This window comes from Bos grunniens, chromosome 12 (assembly GCF_055505025.1).
Source record: "Bos grunniens cultivar Pamir isolate PY7600 chromosome 12, Bosgru_T2T1.0, whole genome shotgun sequence".
Taxonomy (NCBI): domain Eukaryota; kingdom Metazoa; phylum Chordata; class Mammalia; order Artiodactyla; family Bovidae; genus Bos; species Bos grunniens.
In genome coordinates this window covers 85,602,936-85,625,169 of record NC_141176.1, presented here as the reverse complement: position 1 = coordinate 85,625,169, position 22,234 = coordinate 85,602,936, and the positions used below count along the sequence as shown (strand labels likewise).

The 22,234-nt window shown below is 43.7% G+C and overlaps 1 protein-coding gene and 1 long non-coding RNA gene across 4 annotated transcripts in view; one reads left to right on the top strand and one right to left on the bottom strand.

Moving 5' to 3' along the window:
- Positions 1 to 250: 250 nt before the first annotated feature.
- Positions 251 to 22,234, top strand: part of SLC10A2 (solute carrier family 10 member 2) — a 36,659-nt gene continuing 14,675 nt past the window's right edge. Inside the window, exons 1-6 of one of the 2 annotated variants that reach the window (XM_086330556.1) lie at positions 253 to 845; positions 8,712 to 8,830; positions 13,512 to 13,600; positions 15,003 to 15,178; positions 17,524 to 17,681; positions 20,112 to 20,351. In XM_086330556.1, the coding sequence (XP_086186682.1) occupies positions 469 to 845; positions 8,712 to 8,830; positions 13,512 to 13,600; positions 15,003 to 15,178; positions 17,524 to 17,681; positions 20,112 to 20,203 (1,011 nt within the window). In that variant the 5' untranslated portion in view covers positions 253 to 468 and the 3' untranslated portion in view covers positions 20,204 to 20,351. Of the gene's footprint in view, positions 846 to 8,711; positions 8,831 to 13,511; positions 13,601 to 15,002; positions 15,179 to 17,523; positions 17,682 to 20,111; positions 20,352 to 22,234 lie in introns of those variants that run through there. The other variant, XM_086330557.1, reaches the window with a different exon arrangement.
- LOC147362031 (uncharacterized) overlaps positions 4,551 to 22,234 on the bottom strand; it is a 111,521-nt gene continuing 93,837 nt past the window's right edge. For both annotated transcript variants that reach the window (XR_015138454.1, XR_015138455.1), the window contains exons 2-6: positions 12,593 to 12,708; positions 11,586 to 11,709; positions 9,881 to 9,986; positions 7,553 to 9,440; positions 4,551 to 6,422 (exon numbers count right to left, since the gene is read on the bottom strand). This is a non-coding gene — a long non-coding RNA (uncharacterized LOC147362031). The remainder of the gene's footprint in view (positions 6,423 to 7,552; positions 9,441 to 9,880; positions 9,987 to 11,585; positions 11,710 to 12,592; positions 12,709 to 22,234) is intronic.

Below are 22,234 nucleotides of genomic sequence, written 5' to 3'. Positions count from 1 at the left end.
TTGTCACAAGGCACTCGGCTTCTCAGGACCCAGTTCCCCCACATTGCACAGAGATGAGACAGGCCCCTTCTGTAATAGTTCAAGCTGATTTTAAGTGTCACTTAACTGAGATTATTTAACAAAGCTTCCCAGCATTAAACATTAACACGGCTCTTTTTATAATGCACAGTTCGTTATCATGCTAATAAATGATTAATTAGAATTCTCTGTCTGGGCCAATAATTTGGCAGGGCTTTTATGATTCATAATTTGTGCTGTGTTGTAAGGTTACCTCTCGAAACTGACATTCTAGCATTTATTGTTTTTTATTGCCTCTCTGAGGTGGCTTTGGAAGGAGACACCAGGTGACACGTGTTTGAAAAGGGTTTAAAAGTTGGATGCAGTTGGAGTGGACGGTGTTTATCTAGTAGGAGCAGTGAACTGGAACTGCTGTGGACTTCAGTGAGCGTTTGAGCAGAACAGCCAGCAATGGATAACTCAATGGTCTGTTTGGCCAATGCAACAGTTTGCAATGGCACGTCCTGTCTGGTACCAGACAGCAACTTCAACGCCGTTCTAAGTACAGTCCTGAGCGCCGTCCTGACCATCCTGTTGGCTCTGGTGATGTTCTCCATGGGATGCAATGTGGAACTCAAGAAATTCCTTGGGCACATAAAGCGGCCGTGGGGCATCTGTGTTGGCTTCCTCTGTCAGTTCGGGATCATGCCCCTCACAGGATTCATCCTCTCCGTGGCCTTTGACATCATGCCCATTCAAGCTGTAGTGGTCCTCATCATGGGGTGCTGTCCAGGAGGGACTGCCTCCAACATCCTGGCCTATTGGGTGGATGGCGACATGGACCTGAGGTAAGATATGTAAGCCTCCCAGCACCGCATTAATGGCATTGAATTAACCTTCTCAGTAGCCTGTGGCATCGTGAATGCCCATCTGCTCTGCCATGGATATGGGGTCCAGCCGAGACGAGAGAGAGCTGCCTTTAACTCGCCTTCCTGCACGGCCGCGGTGCTGTGGGAATTCAAGGGTTCTTTTCCGTGTTTGTGTTTTTGAATCTAACTCAGTTAACAAGGAGTTGGATAATTGCTGTTTCTCTTTGGGAAAAGAGTCCAAGTTTTTCCAAAAAAGAAATTCTTTCCAACCCAGAAGCTACACCTGAGAAAGTTTTCCTTGGTATCAGGAAAAAAAAAAAAAAAACTTTCTTTGTGGTGATGAGGAGTCCTGAATGGAATCATGAAATCAAAGTGTCCAGTAAACATTAGACCCTAGGATGAGACCATGACCAAACACAGCCAGTTTTGGGGGATAAGATTTCTCTTGGTATAAAATCTAAAATAAAATTTCAAAAATGTACATTTGCTTCACTTCTACTGGCATTAAATTAAAAAAAAAAAAAAAGACTACAGCAGTTTTTAAAAAAATTAGGCTTACCTTCCTATAAAATAAACAGAGGATGGTTTCTCTGCTTCCCACAGAGAAATCTTAATTGCAGTGTTTGTCCATTTCATCCTATGCTAATCTGAACTAGCACTGGGGGGGAAAAAACTAATCGGAATAAGGTGAAGCATTAATGGGAGGGGACCAAGAATTTTAATGCTACAAGTTGAGTAGACAAATACGTTTTTCCTTCCCTCACCATTCCTCATTTCCGGTGAAAGGTGTGCATTTCTGCAAACCAGCTGGGTATCAGGATAATGTGTGCTTATTAAATCCTGAACAGTAGGCAACAGGCTCTGTTCACCCCCTCAGCAACAACACTCAGAGAGACACTCACGGTGGAGAAATATAACCACCGCAAACTGTCAAACCGGATTCCGGATTGATGCGGCACCCGGTGGGCACGCGGGAGCCTGACACCTCAAGCTCTGCTGATGCCCATTTCTCCAGAAGCTTTAGAAAAATCACATCAACGGTATATCTTCACGTTACATCTCTCTCACATAAGGAAGTACCTTCTCTTCCCTGTAACAGATTTTTTTTTTCCTTAATGAAAGTCCTGTGAGGAGCAAAGGATGGCAAGTACTGTTCAGGTTTAGTTAATCTGTGAACCGCCATATAGCAATAAGGCCTCCTTACATTCCATCTCAGTCTGACCCGGATGGAGGCACAGGGGTGGGAATCTACAAGCGAGTTGAGGGGGGTGAAGTGAATTGAAGACAGGACTTTGCCACCAAACAGCTTTTATGTAATATTACGTAATGCAATTTTTCAACAAAATGAAAGAGCCTGTATCTCCATGTAAGGCTACACGTGTGATCATCTGTAAGACAGAAAAGTGCTGAGTTGATCAGCTTTGGGGGTAGATTCCCTTCTGGGGGCTGAAACAGTAAAACCTTATCTAAAGGTCCTCACTCACACTTCCCTGTGGCTTAAAGGAAATTCTATTTCTCTGGAAACAGGAGATGATTATGTAATCTTGCTTCCCTTGCATAACAATTCCTGTAAGAAATAAAAATATTAAGAAATAAGAGAGCCAGAAGTAGAGTTTGAAATTGCAGTGGAAACCCCCCAGCTGAATCAGGGTAGATGAATCCTTCAGCAAGTCAGAAGAAGTCCTCTTATAGGACTGTGGTGTTGAAAATTGTTAATTTTTGTCCTGGAAAGTGCGCACTCCACTGATCCCCTTGTCTTGTGAACAATACCAATACCCGCCCAGTGCAGTCATCATACCTCTCTAGCAATTTCACCTCTCTGGAACTCAAACAAGACCCAGTGAAAGACGCGGCACACCCAAAGTAAATCCTGCTTGATCTCATAGACATTCTTCACACAGGACCTACTTACGTGCCCAATTCTCAAGCTTTGCTGTACTTTTACCCAGAACAGAGGATGAGACACAGGAAGTTGGGGGTGGGGGAGGCAATCTATTAGAGGGACCGGATTGTGTCTCACGGCAGCAAGATTCCCCCAAATCCTGACCTCAATTTAAAGATTAAAATGCCTCCAAAGCGAAGAAGACAACTCACAAAACACAGCAGCTCTTCTTTTTTGTGACCCCATGGACTGTAGTCCCCAGGCTCCTCTGTCCATGGGATTCTCCAAGGAAGAATACTGGAGTGGGTATCCCCTTCTCCAGAGGATCCCAATGCAGGGATCAAACCCAGGTCTCCTGCATTGCAGGCAGGCAGATAGGATTCTTTACTGTCTGAGCCACCAGGGAAGCCCTCAGTTCTTTTAGGGACAGACAGCTCTATGAACCCGTCACCCAGAAGACACCACTGCATTTTAGTGGAACAAGTAATAGTGTATCAGGAATAATAATCCGTGAAAGGGGGTTAAATTATACCATGATGAAGGCGATGAATTGCATTATGCCTTGCATCTGTTAGAGGGAAAACTGTTGAAATATTTTTCTTTAGAAAATATATTTTAGAAAAATATACTTCTAAATATATTTTCTAACTTCAGAAAAGTAGATTTTCTTTAGAGCAAATTAAGAAAGTGACGTCTCAGCTATCGGGAAACGGTTTGCCAACATTTTTTTTTCTTTCCTTGTGAGCAGGGGATAACTAAAGTCTCCTGATCACGTGTGTGGATACAATTCTATCTAACCTTTATATTTCCAGTTCTGTCCTCTGGGGACTTTAGCTTCTCCATTTCCACGTAAATTCTAGCAATGGCAGCTGAGATGTGACTGATTATGCCAACAGGTACCTGCACTAGTTCAGCAGATACCACAGAACAGGAGCAAATCAGTATCATTTGGCTTTCACTTTCCTGGGTGTGGTTTCGGGGGAAATTAAATTCTCTCTCTCTCACCCCATCGTCTTTTCCAAAACCTGGGAAAGTGAAAGTGAAATCACTCAGTCATGTCCGACTCTTTGCAACACCATGGACTGTAGCCTACCACGCTTCTCCATCCATGGGATTTTCCAGGCAAGAATACTGGAGTGGGTTGCCATTTCCTTCTCCAGAGGATCTTCCCCGCCCCAGGGATCGAACCCAGGTCTTCTGCATTATAGGCAAAAGCTTTACTGTCTGAGCCACCAGGGAAGTCATCAATTTGCAGTCTCTGGTGACTACACACACACACACACACACACACACACACATTACAAAATAGAGACCTTGCTAATGAAATCCTTGCTTACTGATGTACAGCAAGTAGGAGTTCAGCTCCTTCACTCCAGTCTAGAAGGTTGTCCTGGGAATCTGATCAGGAAACAGGTGTTTTCACCTGTTCTAGCCCTGTCATGGGTGCATTAGGCACAAAATGTCTCGGGGAGAAACAGAGGTGTTTTCAGATGAATTTGCCAAAGGCCCAGGCTCACGGTTCTGGGAGCGAACACAGAGAGCCCCACCCCCTTGTGTCTGCTCTACATGCAAAGTCTCCCTGTTTTTGAATCTCCCCTTTCTTTAACAATGGCTTGGGCACACTGCACGGGCTTCCTTGGTGGCTCAGTCCTTAAAGAATCCACCCGCAATGCAGGAAACTGCCTGCAATGCAGGAGATGGAGGTTCAATCCCTGGGTCGGGAAGATCCCCTGGAGAAGGAAATGGCAACCCACTCCAGTATTCCTGCCTGGAGAATCCCATGGACAGAGGAGCCTGGCGAACTATAGTCCATGGGGTCCCAAGAGCCAGACAAGACTTAGCAAGTAAACCGCCGCCACACCACCCAAGGATTTTTCCTTTCCGTTTTCTTTTTTCTCACTTCTTTGGGGAATTGCTGCCTGTGCACCCTTTCTCCCGTCCCCCTTAATTCCTTTATTGCTATGCACAGTCTACACTCCCTTCTATTATTTTCTAGGAAAGTAGGAAATTTTCTAGAAAAGTAGGGAAAGTTTCTAGATTTTCTTACCACCTCCTTTATTCTTCATCCAGGTGCCATTACATTTTTCATCTTCCAGCTTTGTGTTCACTGTTATTTGAGTTGCTCTAGGTTGACCCTCGGGCTTATCGCAAATTCAAAGCAGTTCCTCCCATTTCAACCACATATATGTCCAGCTCTCATTTAAGAATTAATTCAACACTATATGAATTTCCCTTTATTTTTCCCCTCAAAGGAACCAAGCCTTGCCTCTCTGCAGCATTTCTTTTTATTTACTGGCAAACACTTAGTAGGCGCTGTTAGGAGCCACTCACAGGAAAAGCTCAGTTCACTTCAGCTCAGTCACTCAGTCATGTCTGACTCATTGTGACCCCATGGACTGCAGCATACCAGGCCTCCCTGTCCATCATCAACACCCGAGTTTACTCAAATTCATGTCCATTGAGTCGGTGATGCCATCCAACCAGTGTATTTTATCCTCAAACTAATCCTCTGAGGTTAGTATTAATACTATTACTTTCTGCATTTGATAAATGATGAAATTAAGGCTCCAAACCTTGACAGAGGTAATAGTCAGTGTATGTGAGAGTCCAAATCAGAATCCAGATCTATTCATTTATCCCTGTCCAGACTCTGAGCCTCTGTTCCATGCTGATTCTATGTCATCTCTTCTGCTGTCCAGCCTCACCTATATTCACTTCTTTTGCTGTTTCAAACTTGGTGTTTCATTTCTAATATGATTACAGTCTTTTGCATTTTTCATCACTGACTTCACCAAATTCCTCAACATTCACTGAATTCTCATTTATTGCTTTCTTTTAATTCCAAAAGGAAAACAAGAAGGAAAAAAATTCTCCCTGGTAGTGAATAGGGCTAAGACAAGAATTTAAACCAAGAAGTTTCTTTTTTTCTTATCTTATGTTCTCTCTTATTCCGATGTAAATGCAAATGCACGGTTAGTGTTTCCGCTGTTGACCCCTTTGCTGTTTGTTGCTGTTGCTGTTGTTCAGTCACTCAGTTGAGTCTGATTCTTTGCGACCCCATGGACTGCAAAACGCCAGGCCTCCCTGTCCTTCACCATCTCCCGGATCTTACTCAAACTCACGTCCATTGAGTTGGTAATACCATCCAACCATCGCGTCCTCTGTCGTCCGCTTCTCCTCCTGCCTTCTCCTCCTTGCTCTTTGCAGAACTTCTGATTTTTTATATAAAATGACCTTTTCCTTTTGTTAATGTACCCTCCTACATTGCTCCTTAAAATCATTTATCTGAGTTGGTTTTCATCTCGAGTAGTTCAACCCTTCTATTCTCGTGCCCTCTGCAGTGTGTTAATGCTCCCGGTGGCCACTAAACCTAAACCGCCCCCTCCTCCAGCTCCTGTCTTGGCCCTCCTCCTGGCCTCTGTGACACTGCTTTTGCCAAACTCAAGACCATGATACAACTTCACAGATTGTCTTAGCAATGAGTCAGAATTGAAGCTTTTACAAAGAAATTTGAAAGAAAAATAAGGAGAGAAACAGACTTCCTCTCAAAAGGTGTTCTCATGGTTAAAAACAAAAAGTACTCACCTATCTCTTCGCTGTGATCTAGGTAATGAACACTGCCCCCTTCTCCACCCGCTCTTGTCATCTCCACTCTGGAAAGCATATTGGATGAACTGGAATAAAAGTAATTTGATTATGGGGATAACTTTAAATCCATCCCAATTTATTTTTTAAAATAAAAGATAAAAAAGAGAATGACAAAGGAGGAGAGAGGGGGAAAAGTTGTCCACAAACTCCAGGACTTTACTTATAAGTAGGATCAAACACTGTTTATGACAAATTAACTTATTATTCTGGCATAGAACTCTGCTTTTAGCATCCTCTTGTGTATCTAAGTTAAGGCAACCTGTCACCATAATAGACTGAATCTCTTGGAAATACTTCATGTACATCCTCAGCATTGGTTACTGTTACACTATTTTAGCTCTACTAAGACAAATTTTTTTTTTCTAAATCCTTTAAACATATTTTAAATGAGTTCATTCTGTTTGTTTAAAAAAAAAAAAAAAGATTATCAGGCAAGTTAAGCCCCCTGATAAACATTTCCCTATTCTTTATTTTGCAAAAACTGGGGTTTTTGGGGGGGCAGTGGCGAGGAGCTGGTGGTGTAAATTATTTAATATTTTCCTTGAAGTCCACGTATAATCCTTTTAAGAAGTTACTACTCGGATAGTCTCAGTGCTACAACTATTAGAGGGCCTTTCAGAAAAAATTCTCTGTGCCAAAACACAACACACACATGCACACACACACATGCACACACACATGCACACATACCCAATTGCCAGGCAGGGTTAGGGCTAACTGGCTCTTTGAATCATTCTAAGCGCTGGACACACTGGGTCCCTCGGCCTGTGAGGTGGTAACAATTATGATCTTCATTTCACAGAGAAGGAAACTGGCCAAGAGAAGTCAAGTAAGCTAAGAGCCACGTAGGTGGACAGCCCTGCTTCCAAGCCAGGCAGGGTCTGGCCCAGCCGTCTAAGGGCCACATTTCCTGGGAATAGACTATGCACCACCACCACCACCCACCGAGTACCTTGCAGAGGCTGGAAGACCCCTAACCCGAAAGCCCTCCTCCATCCACGCAGTGGTGCTGAAGAAGCATCATTCCACACCCTCCACCTCCAGAGCCGATGTCCTCCTACTCAGCCAGGTCCACTCATTCACGTGCGGATGCTCTTGGCAGGAGACTCCCAGACCTTGGTTCTCTTTGAAGTTTTTTAAATATAATTTTACTTACTTATTTGTTCTGTATTTCTGGCTGCCCTGGGTCTCCATGGTCTTGTCTCTCCAGGTCTCCCCGGCCTTTTCTCTAGCTGGGGCGAGCGGGGGTTACTCTTGGTTACAGCGCTCGGGCTTCTTGTTGCGGGGGCCTCTCTTTTTGCAGAGCTCAGGCTGTAGGGGCTTGGGCCTCAGTCATTGTGCTCCACAGGCTCAGTAGCTGTGGCTCCTGGGCTTAGTTGCTCCGTGGCATACGGGATCTTCCTGGACCAGGGAATGAACCCATGTTCCCCGCATTGGCAGATGAATTCTTACCCACTGCACCACCAGGGAAGTCCCAGACCTTGGTTCTGCTGAACTCCATTTGCTGAATCTCTTAGCAGTATAAACGAGGTCCACCCTGCCTGCTCTCCTGGTTTCTTTGATTTTTGAAGTCAATTTCCTCTCCTTTTCTCAAGCTTTTGGGGGGTGGGTCGAGGAATAATTTGACTGCTTTAAGGAAAGACACCGAGACTTCTTCCCTTGGACATGCGCTTTCCTTCAGGGGCTGTGGAGACCCATCTCATCTCAAGCTGGACAGACACGCCAAAGCCCACGAAGTCTTGGCAGGTGTAAATATGTTTGCTGTTCTCTGATCGGAGGTTCTCAGGGCGGCACGTCCAAGCACCTTGTACCTTGTTTAACAATGAGTTTAAGTTGTCACGAAATATCTTCTCTGATGCTTGAGAAGCAATGGAAAGTGAAAGTGTTAGCTGCTCTGTCATGTCTGACTCTTTGTGAACCCCGTGGACTGTAGCCCGCCAGGCTCCTCTGTCCATGGGATTCTCTAGGCAAGAATACTGGAGTGGGTTGCCATTTCCTTCTCCAGGGGATCTTCCCGACCCAGGAATCGAACCTGAGTCTCCCACATTGCAGGCAGATTCTTCAATGTCTGAACCACCAAGGGAGGCCCGAGAAGCAATAGGGAGGGAGACAAAATAGAAAGGGACTCAGTACAGATCTCACCATCTTGTCCCTGGTGTGGCCTGCACGGGACATGTATATTTCCATCCATCAGATCGGGTGGCACAGTTTGGAGAGAGTCTTTGGCAGGACTTTCTGATCATGGGTTGAGAAAGGAAACCACCTCTCCCCTGGAAAGCCCAGGTGGCCATGTCAACTTGCCCGTTTCCTTCCAGCGTCAGCATGACCACCTGCTCCACGCTGCTCGCCCTAGGGATGATGCCGCTGTGCCTGTTAATCTACACCAAAATGTGGGTTGATTCGGGGATGATCGTGATTCCCTACGATAACATAGGTAAGTCACTTGTCGGGCCAGACCCTGAGCCTGGCCAGGCTCCCCTCTGCTTGCCCCTGGCTAGCTTCTCGGGCCAGACTCAGCCTCAGCTAGACCTCACCTCTCAAATCCTCTATAGTCTGTGCATTCTTGCTCTTTGGAAGAAAAGTTAGGACAAACCTAGGCAGTGTATTTAAAAGCAGAGGCATCACTGGGCCGAAAAATGTCCATATAGTCAAAGATACGGTTTTTCCAGTATGAGAGTTGGACCCATAAAGAAAGCTGAGCACCAAAGAATTGATGCTTTTGAACTGTGGTGTTGGAGAAGACTCTTGAGAGTCCCTTAGACAGCAAGGAGATCCAACCAGTCCATCCTAAGGGAGATAGGTCCTGAATATTCATTGGAAGGACTGATGCTGAAGCTGAAGCTCCAGTACTCTGGCCATCTGATGTGAAGGACTGACTCATCTGAAAAGACCCTGATACTGGGAAAGATTGAAGGCAGGAGGAGAAGGGGGTGACAGAGGATGAGATGGTTGGATGGCATCACCGACTCAATGGACATGAGTTTGCGCAAACTCCTGGAGATACTGAAGGACAGGGAAGCCTGGCGTGCTGCAGTCCATGGGGTCTGCAAAGAACCAGACAGTTTTAGTGACCGAACAACAACAAAGGCCGTTAGGACAAGTCTCGCCTGCATTTGAATGAGGATTAGCAGAATCTGAATTCCGAACCTTGAGCCCATGGGAGAATTGGTTTTGTCCTCCGCTGAAATCACCAGGGAGAGGGGCTGACGGGAGGGACCCCTGAGCACAGCTTTCTGGACCCAAGGGGACTGGAGCCTGGTGCACAGGAGGCTCTGTCCTTCCCATAATCCAGAGCACAACTAATCCAGGGGGGACGAGTCTGCTCCCAAATACTCAAGTTAAAGAAATCCGAAAAAACATTCCACTGATGATTTCAAAATAGGGCCCCCAGTAAGCAATGGCCACGAGAAGCCTTCAGGTGAAACACACTGTTTATAACTGTCCCCTGGGGACCGTGTCTTGATTCAGAAGATGATCTACTGACCCAGCTTGTGTATCCGGTCCCAGGAGTCCAGTGTGCAAGCTGTAACTCTGTGTCTACTCATCTCAGCTCCCAGATGGTCACCTCCACACCCAAAGGGCTTCCATTTCTAGGGGAACACATAATGGCAGGAGATTAGGTACCTGGTGGAATGTGGGGTCAATGGCAGGACAGGATAGTTCCTGGTCTACGCAAACCAGGCATCTGCCAGAACCAGGACCATTGCAGCTGAGATGTGGGTGAGTTAGCACATCAGGACCCATTGCTGATATGCTAATAGTCTTTTCTCAACCGCCCTTGGAGACACGTATCTCCCTAATGGGCTGCCACAAAGAGGTGTGGGGGTCCCATGGAAGGGTGCATGTGAATAAAGACTGAATGGTGCCTCAGAAAGATGGTTGATTGTAAAAAGGATTCCTGTTGGCATGGAAAGCTATCCTGGATGGCTTCCATTTCTAAGAAAGATTGGTTCTGTGATTAAAAAAAAAAAAAAAAACATGATTCAGGTCTACAGAACTGAATCCGAACAAACTTTGGCACAGCCCCTGGGGACAATCTGTATTGTCGTATCTTCAGATGGTCTCTACTTTCTCTCTATTCCTACCATGGCCATTAGACAACCCCTTTCCCATCCCTCCCAAAAAGCAGTTCTTTTTGGCACACGTGTTCAGTATGGGATTTCCCCTCCAGTGGTCCTTCTACTGACCCCAGGGAACTCCTTCCTGCCAGGCATCATCTACTGCAAGTAGGCCTTAGCTGACCCTGCACAACCGCCTGCCCAGGCCTCATGCTGCTCAACCCCCAGTCTGCCACCTGGGAAGGGCACCTTCCTAAAAAGGGCAATTTGCTTGAGTGGTGTACACTTCTCACAGAACTTGTTTGCTGAATGAGAATTTTTAATTCTAAATCACTTGTTGTTTAAGAAAAAAATTTAGTCTGAAAGCATCCTCCTCTTAATATTCATTCCCTTCTGGAAAATGCCCCATGGCAATATTGGAAAATTCTAACTACAGTGTGAATGATTGATAGCAAGGAAAAGAAAGTGAAAAAGAGTCATTAGTACCCCCAAAGGAGAAAGACGTCATCATACAAGACACGAAGGGCAAAAAGGAAAAGAAAATAGAAGTGAAGAGAAACAGAGAGGAAAAGATTTTAAAAATCTTCAATGAGAGCCTGCCAAACAAAGATATTAACTCTGCTTATTCACCATTTTGTCCAGGCCTGTTTTCCAACCTAATCTTCTTGTTATCCGTTAATGTGGAAAACACACAATCTGATTAATTAGCAAGATGTCATCACTACTTTTTCAACGAGGCAATTTAGGCTCAGGGCATATGTTTAATTTGTCCAAGATGAGAGGGAAGCTGGGAGTAGCCCTCCCGTCCGCTCTCACCCTGCTCTGTGGGCAGGGCTGTTGTGCCTAGCTCCCATACGGTGCCTCCGATGTTCTGATAACTCAGCAAACACGCCCTGAGTCCCTCCAGAGGATGAGAGCTAGGTAGAGACCAAGGCCACTTGCGCAGCCGGTAACACCGCAAACACCGCAACAAGTTGCTGTTTCTCCTCCTCCCTCAAAGCATTTGAAGCAGTCTAGGACCAGGAACTGTGCATCCACTTCACCATCGGATTCTCACATCAGCACCGTGAGACGGAAAGCTACCCATTCCACAGATGGGGAACCCAAGACTCAGGGGCACAAAGCACTCACAGTTCTCACAGCTTGTGAATAAGGTCCCGCTCTGAGTCTGTCTGGCTCCAGGTTCCACCGCGTGACTCTGTTCCCCATTCTCTTTCCTTCTCTTTTTTTCTTTCTCCCTTCTTCCCTCTGGTACCTGCCACATAAACTTGGTTAAAGATCCAGTTATGGTTCAAATGGCATTATTGTAAGCAGAGGCTTTCACATCGAAATAGACAGGTATTTGCCACAGAGAGCTCAGGCACACGGGGAAGAAGGTACACAAGATCCAGCCTGCTGGGGAGTAAAGGATGACAACAACCCACCTCTCCAGGCGGGAGTCCTACACTCTGAAAGAGACGAAGGGCAAAGGGTGTCTTTTCCAGCCAATTGTGAGTCAACTTTCAAACTTTATGCGGTCTCATATGGATCAAGAGAGGAAATGCAATTCTGCCATCGACTTGAGCAGCTGGTCCTGCTTGTGTGTGTATCCTGCAGCCTCAGGCTGCCCCCAAAAGATAAAGACTCAGCAAAGAGGGGCCGAACATGGAGCTGGGCTGCCTTTGAACAGACCCAACATGTGACAAATACATCACCAAAGCCCAATCACACTCACATACCAATCACAGTATCAGTCCCCAGATGGAAGACACTACAGGACGGTTGATATGCATCAGCATGGTTTTCCTTTAAGGCAGACAAACATCCCTTTAGGGAACAGTCTGGAGACCCAGAGGAAGAATGTTCCTCCCAAGAGCGGGATGCAAGGGCCCCCAAAGGGGATTTTTCTAGGAGCTCTTACCAGGATGTCCATCAGTGACCCTTTTCATTTCCTTTATTCCACCATTTTCTCCTTCTTTTATTCCTGTTTTTCTTTTTTCTTTTCCTGCTTTTGGTACGCTTAGCTATTACTTAATCCCGTTGTGTAATTTCTGGGGAAAAGTCATTGCAGACCCTTATACTGCCAGGAGGGCCAGAAGGCTGCAAAGACTTTATGTTTTTATCACTATTACATTCGTTTTAAATTGACATTTACAGACCTGGAATCCAGAATCCATTTCACAGTCCTAGTTCTATCTACTCCAGTACCGAGCAACACCCACTCTCAGAATTTCATTATTCGACTCCAGTTTCTCCTGGTGCTTTAAAAGGATGTCTGAAAAAGAAACAGCCTGTGAGAACTTGCAAGTTGTTTGGTGGTATATTATCTAAAAGCAGCCACTGGACAAATGAGTGTTAAATAATAAGGAGAAACAAACCACATGTCTCAAGAACAGCAGTAAATTTAACACGGAGAAATTGAAGCATGACTCTTTCATCTGGCTGGGTGAGCACGTTCCTGCAAAGACGTATAATTACTTGAGAGGTCGCCAAATATGTTATCTCATGGAAAATTTAAAGCATGGTTTTTCAACCTATTGTCTCACCTCTCTGCTGCAGGTTTGAATCACCCTAATCAATCTTAACTCAAAGTCGTTAGCCACAGAATGCCTGCAGAATCCTGGACTTTTTTCTTTTATTTCTACTACTGTGAAGTAACAGACAGATGTTAACTATCATCTTTGTACACCCCAAGAATACACACACACACACACACACACTTTGAAAAGATATTTTTCATAGGATATAAAACTCCAAAGCCAAATAAGCCAAGATGCTGACAAGTTGAAACTAAAAGATATCAATTGATAGTATAAGGAAGTCTAAAAAAATTAATCTAAGATTTAGGGAAAGGATTTATATCATCAATATAATCGATTTTTCCACCAGAAATATTGAATTATGTACTGGAGTAGGTGAAGCAGTAGAGTTTGTGGGAGTTTGTTTGTTTTTTAATTATTTAGTGTCTTCAAGAAAGGAGTCTGATCTATATCTTAAACCTTTTGGAGACCGCTTATTCTTGTTTTCATCCTCCCTGTGCTGCGTTCTGTCGATCACACTGCTCTCTGTCACCTTCAGGTATATCTCTGGTGGCTCTTGTTGTTCCCGTCTCCCTTGGAATGTATGTTAACCACAAGTGGCCCCAAAAAGCCAAGATCATCCTTAAGGTAAGAGTCCCACGTCACTCATGGCACAGGCAGCACACTCAAGGCCCCAGCGTGTGTGCTGCAATGACGAGTCTCTCCATCAACTGAACTGGTTTTCTCACGGGATCAGAAAGCCCCTTCCAAGGGGCTTTCGTTAGTAGACACGCAGCCCACTCCTCTGGAATGCCCTTCCCTGTCCACGTGGCAAGTTTCTATCCACCCTTTGGGATTCCCAGTTCACCCCGTTCAAATGCGGCCTCTTGGCTTTTTTCTACTCTGTACACACACAGCACTTTATTTTACCTCTGCTCTGTGGGTTTGTATTATAAAATATATCTGGATGGCTGTCTTAGAAAATAGGTCATGTCTTTCTCACCCCTGTATCCGTATAGCCAATCCAGTGCCTGGCAATTGATAGATTTTATATTTATATAAATATATATATATATATGTGTGTGTGTGCGTGTATATGGGTAAGTGTATATATACAGATATAAAAATATATTAAATATATAATGTGTGTATATTACACACATATATATGTAAAAAATGATACATATATACATACACATACAAATGATGATATATATAATGAGTGACCATTCATTCCCTTCACCAACTATATTCTAACCGGATGAGATGGAGATAGATGATACAGATATATAAACATGGACTGTATGCGTGGCTGAGTCCCCTCACTGTTCGCCTGAAATTATCACAACACTGTTAATTGGCTATACTCCAATACAAAATAAAAAGCTCAAAAGGAAAAAAAAAGATGTATATATATGGACAGATTCCACTTCCCAGTGGGCAAAATAAGCCATCTAGTGTTCTTTTTTTCCTCTCACAAAAAAAAAAAAAAAAAAAACATTATCATCTCCATTTCTGTTTTTTCTAATGTGAAAAGGAGACAGCAATAACGCTAGTTTGGCTCGCCCATGCCTTTTTAACCTTCATAGAGTTTCATTTCCACTTTCTCATTACCAAGACAATCATAAAAGGTGACTAGGGCAGGATTTCATCTTCAATCCTAGATGAAAAAGCTGTGCCTCGGAGAGGGTTCATGACTGACCTAAGGAAGGCAGGCAGGGGGAGGTGAATTTGGAAGCCAGGTCTTCTGATTCTTCCTGGAGTGGGTTCTCCTCCCCTGTGACAAGGATGATTTGCAAGTAGAACATCTTCTTCAGGCCAACTGAGATTAACAGCACTCCGTGTCCTGTTAATCTTCCTATAACTGGAAGCGTGAGGCAAGCACCAGCATTTCCCATGGGTCTACCATGACCATCGGGCAAGAGACACACAGAGGGGTCACTGTTCTCATTTTCCCAGAAGGAAAGAGAGCCTTAGGCTTCTTCTCCCAAAAGAGTACTTGAGTTTGCTTCGACTCACGATTGTTGCTGCTGTTGTGTCTCTCTTCCAGATTGGATCCATCACAGGCGCCCTGCTCATAGTGCTCATAGCCGTGGTTGGAGGCGTGCTGTACCAGAGCGCCTGGATCATACAGCCCAGACTCTGGATCATAGGAACCATATTTCCCATAGCTGGCTACTCCTTAGGGTTTTTTCTGGCTAGGATAGCCGGTCAGTCCTGGCACAGGTATGGTGTTTTTAGTGAATCAGACTAGGAATTTTCTTCTGTGATAGCCACTGTATTCTTCTGCTCCGTGTGGGTGTGTGCATAAGCGCTCAGCCGTGTCCACCTCTTTGCAACCTCATGGACTGTAGCCCGCCAGGCTCCTCTCTCCATGAAATTTCTCAGGCAAGAATATTGGAGTGGGTTGCTGTATCCTACTCCAAGAGATCTTCCCGATCCAGGGATCAAACCTGCATCTCCTGCATCAGCAGGCAGATTCTTTACCACTGAGCCCCCTGGGAAGCCCAACTCGTTTGCTAGGGCTGCTCAAAGTACCAAAAACTGAGAGGCTTCAACAGCAGAAATCTGTCTCCCAGTTCTAGAGGACAGATGCCCAGAATCTGGGTGTCAGCAGGATAGGTCCTTTGTGAGGAATAAAGGGGAGTCTGTTCAGGTCCCTCCCCTTGGCTGATAGATGCATCTTCCCGTTTCTCCTCACACTGCCTTCTTTCTAAGGATGTCTGTATGTTCATATTCCTGCTTTTCATAAGGACACTGGTTGTATTGAACTAGGGTACATCCAAATCATGTCTTCACTATTAATAATTGTATCTTTAGTGACTTTATTTCCAAATCATGTCCGAATCTGAGGTCCTGAGGGTTAGGACCTTTAGCATATGCATCTAGGAAAATACAACTCAGCCTAGAACAGCTGCAAATACAAGGCAAATTCAAAATTTCTCGCCTGTCATAACGTTCACCCTATTTCTGACGACATCACTCTGAGTAGATGCATTCATTCCTAAAGTATGCACATTCCCCAGGAAGACAACACCGACTGCCTCTTGCTGTTCAAATGCTCCTGGACACCCCGCATACAGCGCATGTTGACTCTTCTGCAGTCACATACTCTTATTCTCCAAACAAAGCGACTTCCACAAAAGCATCCACACCTGCCTTGTGACCTACAAGGCTCCTCTAGCCAGAAGCGAGATGAACTCATGATCCACACAGGTTTTGGCACGTCTGGGCCTGCTACAAGGAAGGGCATTTCATCTCCAATGAGCACATCGGAATGTAATTTTATTTTATCCTTTTTATTTATATAAAATGTATTCAGTATTCTGTTGAATAAGTATATATCACTTATAAATGAACATTATCCAATATACTAAGTATAACATACATAAATTATACATATGTGCACTATAGAAATAGATGACAAGATATTGTCTACTGCTCAGAGGATAAAATAAGCTAACTGGTGTTCCTTGTTCCTCTGGACCAGAAATATTATAAACCTCAATTTTTTTAATGTAAAGAGGAGAAAACAGTAACAGCAGCTTTTGTTTACACAAGACTTTTTAACGTTTATAGAGGTTTTTTTAATTTAATTTTATTTTTATTTGGAGGATAATTACTTTACAATTAGTGATGGTTTGTGCCATCCATCACCATGAATCAGCCACAGGCTGATGTTCCCTCCCTCTTATACACCCCCCCACCTCCCTCCCTATCTCACCCCTCTAGGTTGTCATAGAGGTTTTATAGAGGTTCATATCCATTTTCTCATTATTACAGTAATCATTAGGGTGACTAGAGTAAGATTTCATCTATGTATATGTAGAGAAAAAGGTAAAATATCTATATTATCTAATAATATATTAATAAGTTACATATTTGTCTAATATAAATAAAACTATGTGAATAAATGCATTAAAACAGATATATTTATACATACATATATATGTACTTGTTCTCACATTTGCTTTTTTTCTGGAGTAATTTTTTTTTAGAATAATTTAGTGCTGTGTTATCTTCCAGTGTACAGCAAAGTGATTGTTATACATATGTGCATATTATTTTTCAAATTCTTTTCCATTATAGATTGTTAGAAGATATTGAGGGTTTCCCAGGTGGCTCAGTGGGTAAAGAATCCACCTGCAGTGCAGGAGACGCAGGAGACATAGGTTCAGTCCCTGGGTCTGGGAGATCCCCTGGATGAGAGCAAGGCAACCCACTCCCGTATTCTTGCCTGGAAAATCCCATGGACAGATGAGCCTGACGGGCTACAGGCTATGGGGCCTCAGAGTCGGACACGAATGAAGCGACTAAGCACGCGGGCACGCACAAGATATTGAGTGTAGTTCCCTGTATATCGGGTCTCCTTGTTGATTACCTCCTTTATATATAGTGGTGTGTGTCTGTTAATCCCAAACTCCTGGTTTACCCCTCCCCGCCCTCTGCCATCCCCTTTGTAACCATAAGGTTTCTACAGTCATGTTTACTTCTACTGTTCACAATAACAAAGCAGAACAACACCCAGAACAAACCGGTGAAAACACTGGTTCTCCGGACCTCTCCTTCAGGTGCCGAACCGTTGCTTTGGAAACAGGGATGCAGAACACACAGCTGTGCTCCACCATCGTCCAGCTCTCCTTCACCCCCGAGGAGCTCAACCTCATATTCACCTTCCCGCTCATCTACAGCATCTTCCAGATCATCGCGGCGGCTCTGTTCCTGGCAGGTGAGGGGCACTCACAGTCACCTTTCATGCTGACGCGCTTTGAGGAATCCTGAAGTTGCCAGTACGGCATTTTTTAGTTCCCTGTTTCTGGCAGTGAAATAAGTGGGTGGTGAAAGTCGCCCATATTATTACGACTTGATATTAAGCATATCAAGATGATGTACTGAGAAAAATGGTTCCCTGGAGTAGGACATGGCAACCCATTCCAGTGTTCTGGCCTGAGAAACTCCATGGACTGGAGGGTTACAGTCCATGGGGTCGCAAAGGTCAGATACAATGAGTGACACAAACACTCACACACACACACGTATAGCATATTTATCAGAAAATTGGTGTAACAAGAGACATTTATCAGGCTAAGTTATATTGGAAGACATATATGTGTACATATATTATTTATATATATTTTAGTAGCCATACAATTGAAACAGTTGAAGCACACTCATTCTTTATTTCAAGTATGGGGAATAGCAAGTCTGATTTTTTTATTTTATTCTAACATAGCATATAGCTCTGATCCATTAGCCCCTGCCACTTGCCAGCCTTCACCTGCCTGAAACTTTTCTCAACATTTTCTAATGACTGGTGATATTTGACCTTTGATTTCAAACCCTGGTTTTCTTTATTTTTAATAAAGAAACTTCACCTTTAAGCTTCATGGCACTTTAACAGGGACAGCATAGTGAAGGCGGATGAAAAATTAACATGACTCTTAAGTGATCCAATAAGCAGAGATACAGTTTTGCTTTTCCACTTAGCTCCAATAGGTATTCAACTGGCCCATGGGAGCTAATCGTTCTCCACACTGTGGTCTTGAATGTCGTTCTCAAAGCACAGTTTTCCTTCCTAGAATAGGGCCCTCTGGATCCATTAGAAACGTTCCAGTGAGTTATCACTGGTCCAGGACAGAGGGCTCCATGGCCTAATTACCTTGTTTTCTCTTTGTTGGAGATGCACCCAATTTGGTGCACTGTGGGATTTTTCCAAATAAGTACTGGCGGCATCTACCAGACAAACCAGAGAAAGTAGACTGGCGATGGAGCAGTCGCATAGATTTACTAGTTAAGTAACTGGGATTAATAGATAAGCTGAAGGAATAATGGAAAAGTGGGTAATAGCATCGGTCTTATATTTTGCCAGAGTTTTAGCAGCAAGAATATAAACCAGGAGGCGCTTCTCCTAAGGACATGCAGTGCTGAGACATATTTTGGTGCAAAGATTATAAGTCTAAATGTTTTTTGGACCAACGAAAGGAAAGAAGGAGGGAAAGAAGGAAGGAGAAAATAGTTTGGTTAAATAAAATCAGTGCTAAGGTGAGGATTCCTGGCTTAAAACAGTGCGTAATAAAAGTAGAATATTTTAATTAACCACAAGTTCAATTCAATAGAGTCAATAGCTCAGTGGCTTCGAAACTAATATATTAGAAGTGCGGGGACCAACCATGGAGATATGGATCTTGACGTATGAAGACCCTGGAAGCAGGCTGTTGTCTTTCTCAGCTGTGCATCATCACAAGAGTTGGCGTTTACTGATCTCTTGGTCGTCTCCCAGGGTTGTACTACACACTTGAGCATTTTATCTCACAATTGCCCTATGAGACAGATAGCACTATTATATCAATTTTAAGTGTGAGGTACTGGAATCTGAGGGTGCCAATAAATAATACCTTCTCTTCCCCTATTGACTTTGGAACCAAATGAGAAGTAGAAGGGAAAAAATATCAGATACTTAGATAACAAAATAGCACGTTTATTGTATTCAATTGATAAAGCTTAATTAGAAAATACAGCTGGCAACAATGACCAGATTGGGCTTGTTAATACCACCCCTTTTCATTGCTTCCCACGGGTGCGTTTAGCACACAGATACATCAACCACAGGCTAGTCTGTCCAGGTGTGAGCTGATCTCAAAAATATTCTGACACAAGGCTGCTATAAGAGACTAGCAGCTTCATGGACGAGAGGAAGGCTGATCACCCATCAGCCAGGGCCCCACCATCATGGGAAGAAGTGCGTGAAGGCTGGGAGAGACAGTTATTCCAGCTCAACTCCTCCAACACAGACCAGCAGACCAAGGTCTTGACAATGCACCTTAGCTTATCTGTTGAGGACCTGTGCATAACTGGGAGATGGTAGGGACAGAAGACGTGCTTCTGTGGTTGTTACTGGTAAGTACCAGCAACCTAACTGATGCCTGCCGAAGTCAGGTGAGTGCATAGCCCCTCGTGTGCTAGGTCCTTCTGCAGTGCAGTCGCCCCTCTTACCATGAGGGATCCATGGAACTCAGAGCAGGGGTTGTGCTCACTACTTGCCTCCCGCCCACAGAAAATGCCAACTGTTTTTTGAGTTACCAATTACAACGCCTGTCCAATATAAGTTGGCAGCTGATTACTATGAAATTTGCTTCATCTGCTGTGTGTTGTTTTCTAGTGTACGTGGTATACAAGAAATATTATAGGAAAAACAATGTGGAATTTCCGGAGGGCAGAGACAACGAACCAGTACCTAAGTCATCGTTCTAACAGGTCAATGAAGGATTTCAACCAGACGAAAAGCAAACACCAGTGGACCAAAAAGCATCCTAAAGAATATGCTTTAGCTCTAACAAATACTTAATTCTTTGTTTGGATAGGATATTTGGCAGAAAAAAAGTTACAGTGAAAATTTAAATTTGAATTGAATTCGTGTATTGGTTTTGGTACCAAGCGACTGGCGATCCAAATATTTAATGTAACAAATATTTGTACACATATATGTGATTTTTTATATATATATATATATGTATATATATAGACACACACACACATATGTATACATTGGTTTTGAGTATGGCCCCAAAATATCCTTGAACATCAGACTAAACCCAACATAGGACACAAGAGAATTTAATAACCAAATTAGAATCCAGCCCATAACTTGATAGGGATTTTTTACATCTGTCACTCAGCCTTGGGAGTCCAATGATGCTCACTTGATTTTTTGTAGGAAAAACAGAATTCTTCAAATTCAATGGCTTGAGTTTGGCAAAGCTCTTTGAGCCCTGGAGACTTGCCCGTATGACTCTGGTTACTATGACAGCTAGCTGGTTCATAGGAAGCCCACACAGTAGACATTCTAGAGCAGAGAGGGGGCAGTAGGCACAGAGAGCAGGAGATGCTTTGGAAGAAACAAGATTGAACTCCATTCAATGGGAGATCATGGCAAATACAAGGAAAAGCAAAAAAACCAGAAACTTGCTTGAAATGTGAGACCAGAGTCAACGAGACACACAGGAGTAAGTAGCAGTAAAAATGAAGCCAGGGAGCCAGCGGGGAAACAAGTAAGGTATCACACAGTGAGGAAGAGGAGGACAAACCCAGGGCCCAGAGCGGGAAGGGCATTGCCAGCTGAGTCCCTGGGCTGCTGTAAACAGGTCTAACAGGAGGAAGCTAAGAGGATTTGGACAATGGCAGCGAGGTTTCAAGGCAAATGTGGAACAGCTGGCCAACAGTCGGGTCTCCATCACCAGGCTAATTTAATCTCCTTTCCTTCACTCTGCAGCGATTCATTCTCAATTCAGTTCAGAGTAGGTTAGTTCCATTTTCTATTGGGTTGACCAAAAAAATTCGTTTGGGTTTTTCCGAAAGATAGTACAGGAAAAACCCAAACGAGGTTTTTGGCCAACCCAATATTCGGCCATTTTTCACTGCCTCATCCATTGCCTTTCAAACGTCTTGGTTTCCAAGGGCCTGTTGCATTCGGTTAGTGTGAGTTCGGGTCAAGCTGGTGCTTCAACATTACAGGATCATGAATTATAGGATCAGCTCTTAGCTCTTCGAGTATCAACGGGGAGGGACTCTGCTTTGAAATGCGTCCCATTTATGCCTCGTTATACTAGGTTCACATTTACAATTGAATGAGTCCTCTGTATGCTTCCATTGTCAAGCAAACATATTAAAAGGAACTAGGGATTTGTTTAAAGGCTAGTAGGGGAGAGGTTTTACCAATCTTCCTATTAGGGAGGGTCAAAGACTATTGTTCCAAATGGTGCAAAAGGAAGACTTTTCCCTCTGTCTGTCAAGTTCTTCCTACACTTGTCTAATAAAATGGGAAGCAGGCAGATGCATTAAAGACATGCCATGAATTCATATCATAATTTCAAGATGCCCAAAGTCAAGGGCCTGGATGCCAGCAGCTGCAGCAAGCAGATTTTTTCCTCCCTGTTCATCAAGATATGTAAGTCAAACAGAATTTGGCTCTCTTACACAACGTAGTATCTTGTGAGTTGCAGTTTTTTTTTTTCTAATGTGCTAGAGGGAAGAAAAATAGCTGAGCTTTCTCAAATGAAAGTTCTCTATTTTTAAATGGGTTTGAAAGCCTGATTAAATTATGTATTTTATTGCCTCTGTGAGTATCCTATTAAATGAATATTTTATTTTAAAGGCTTGAATAAATGAAAATAATTTTTGTAATGACTGGGCTGGTCTATTTGGATCTTTGCAACCACTGTCTTCAGTGTTCAGTTCCAGAGAATTTTCAAATGTTCAATTGTTTCTCGAAAAGTGCCTGAAAGA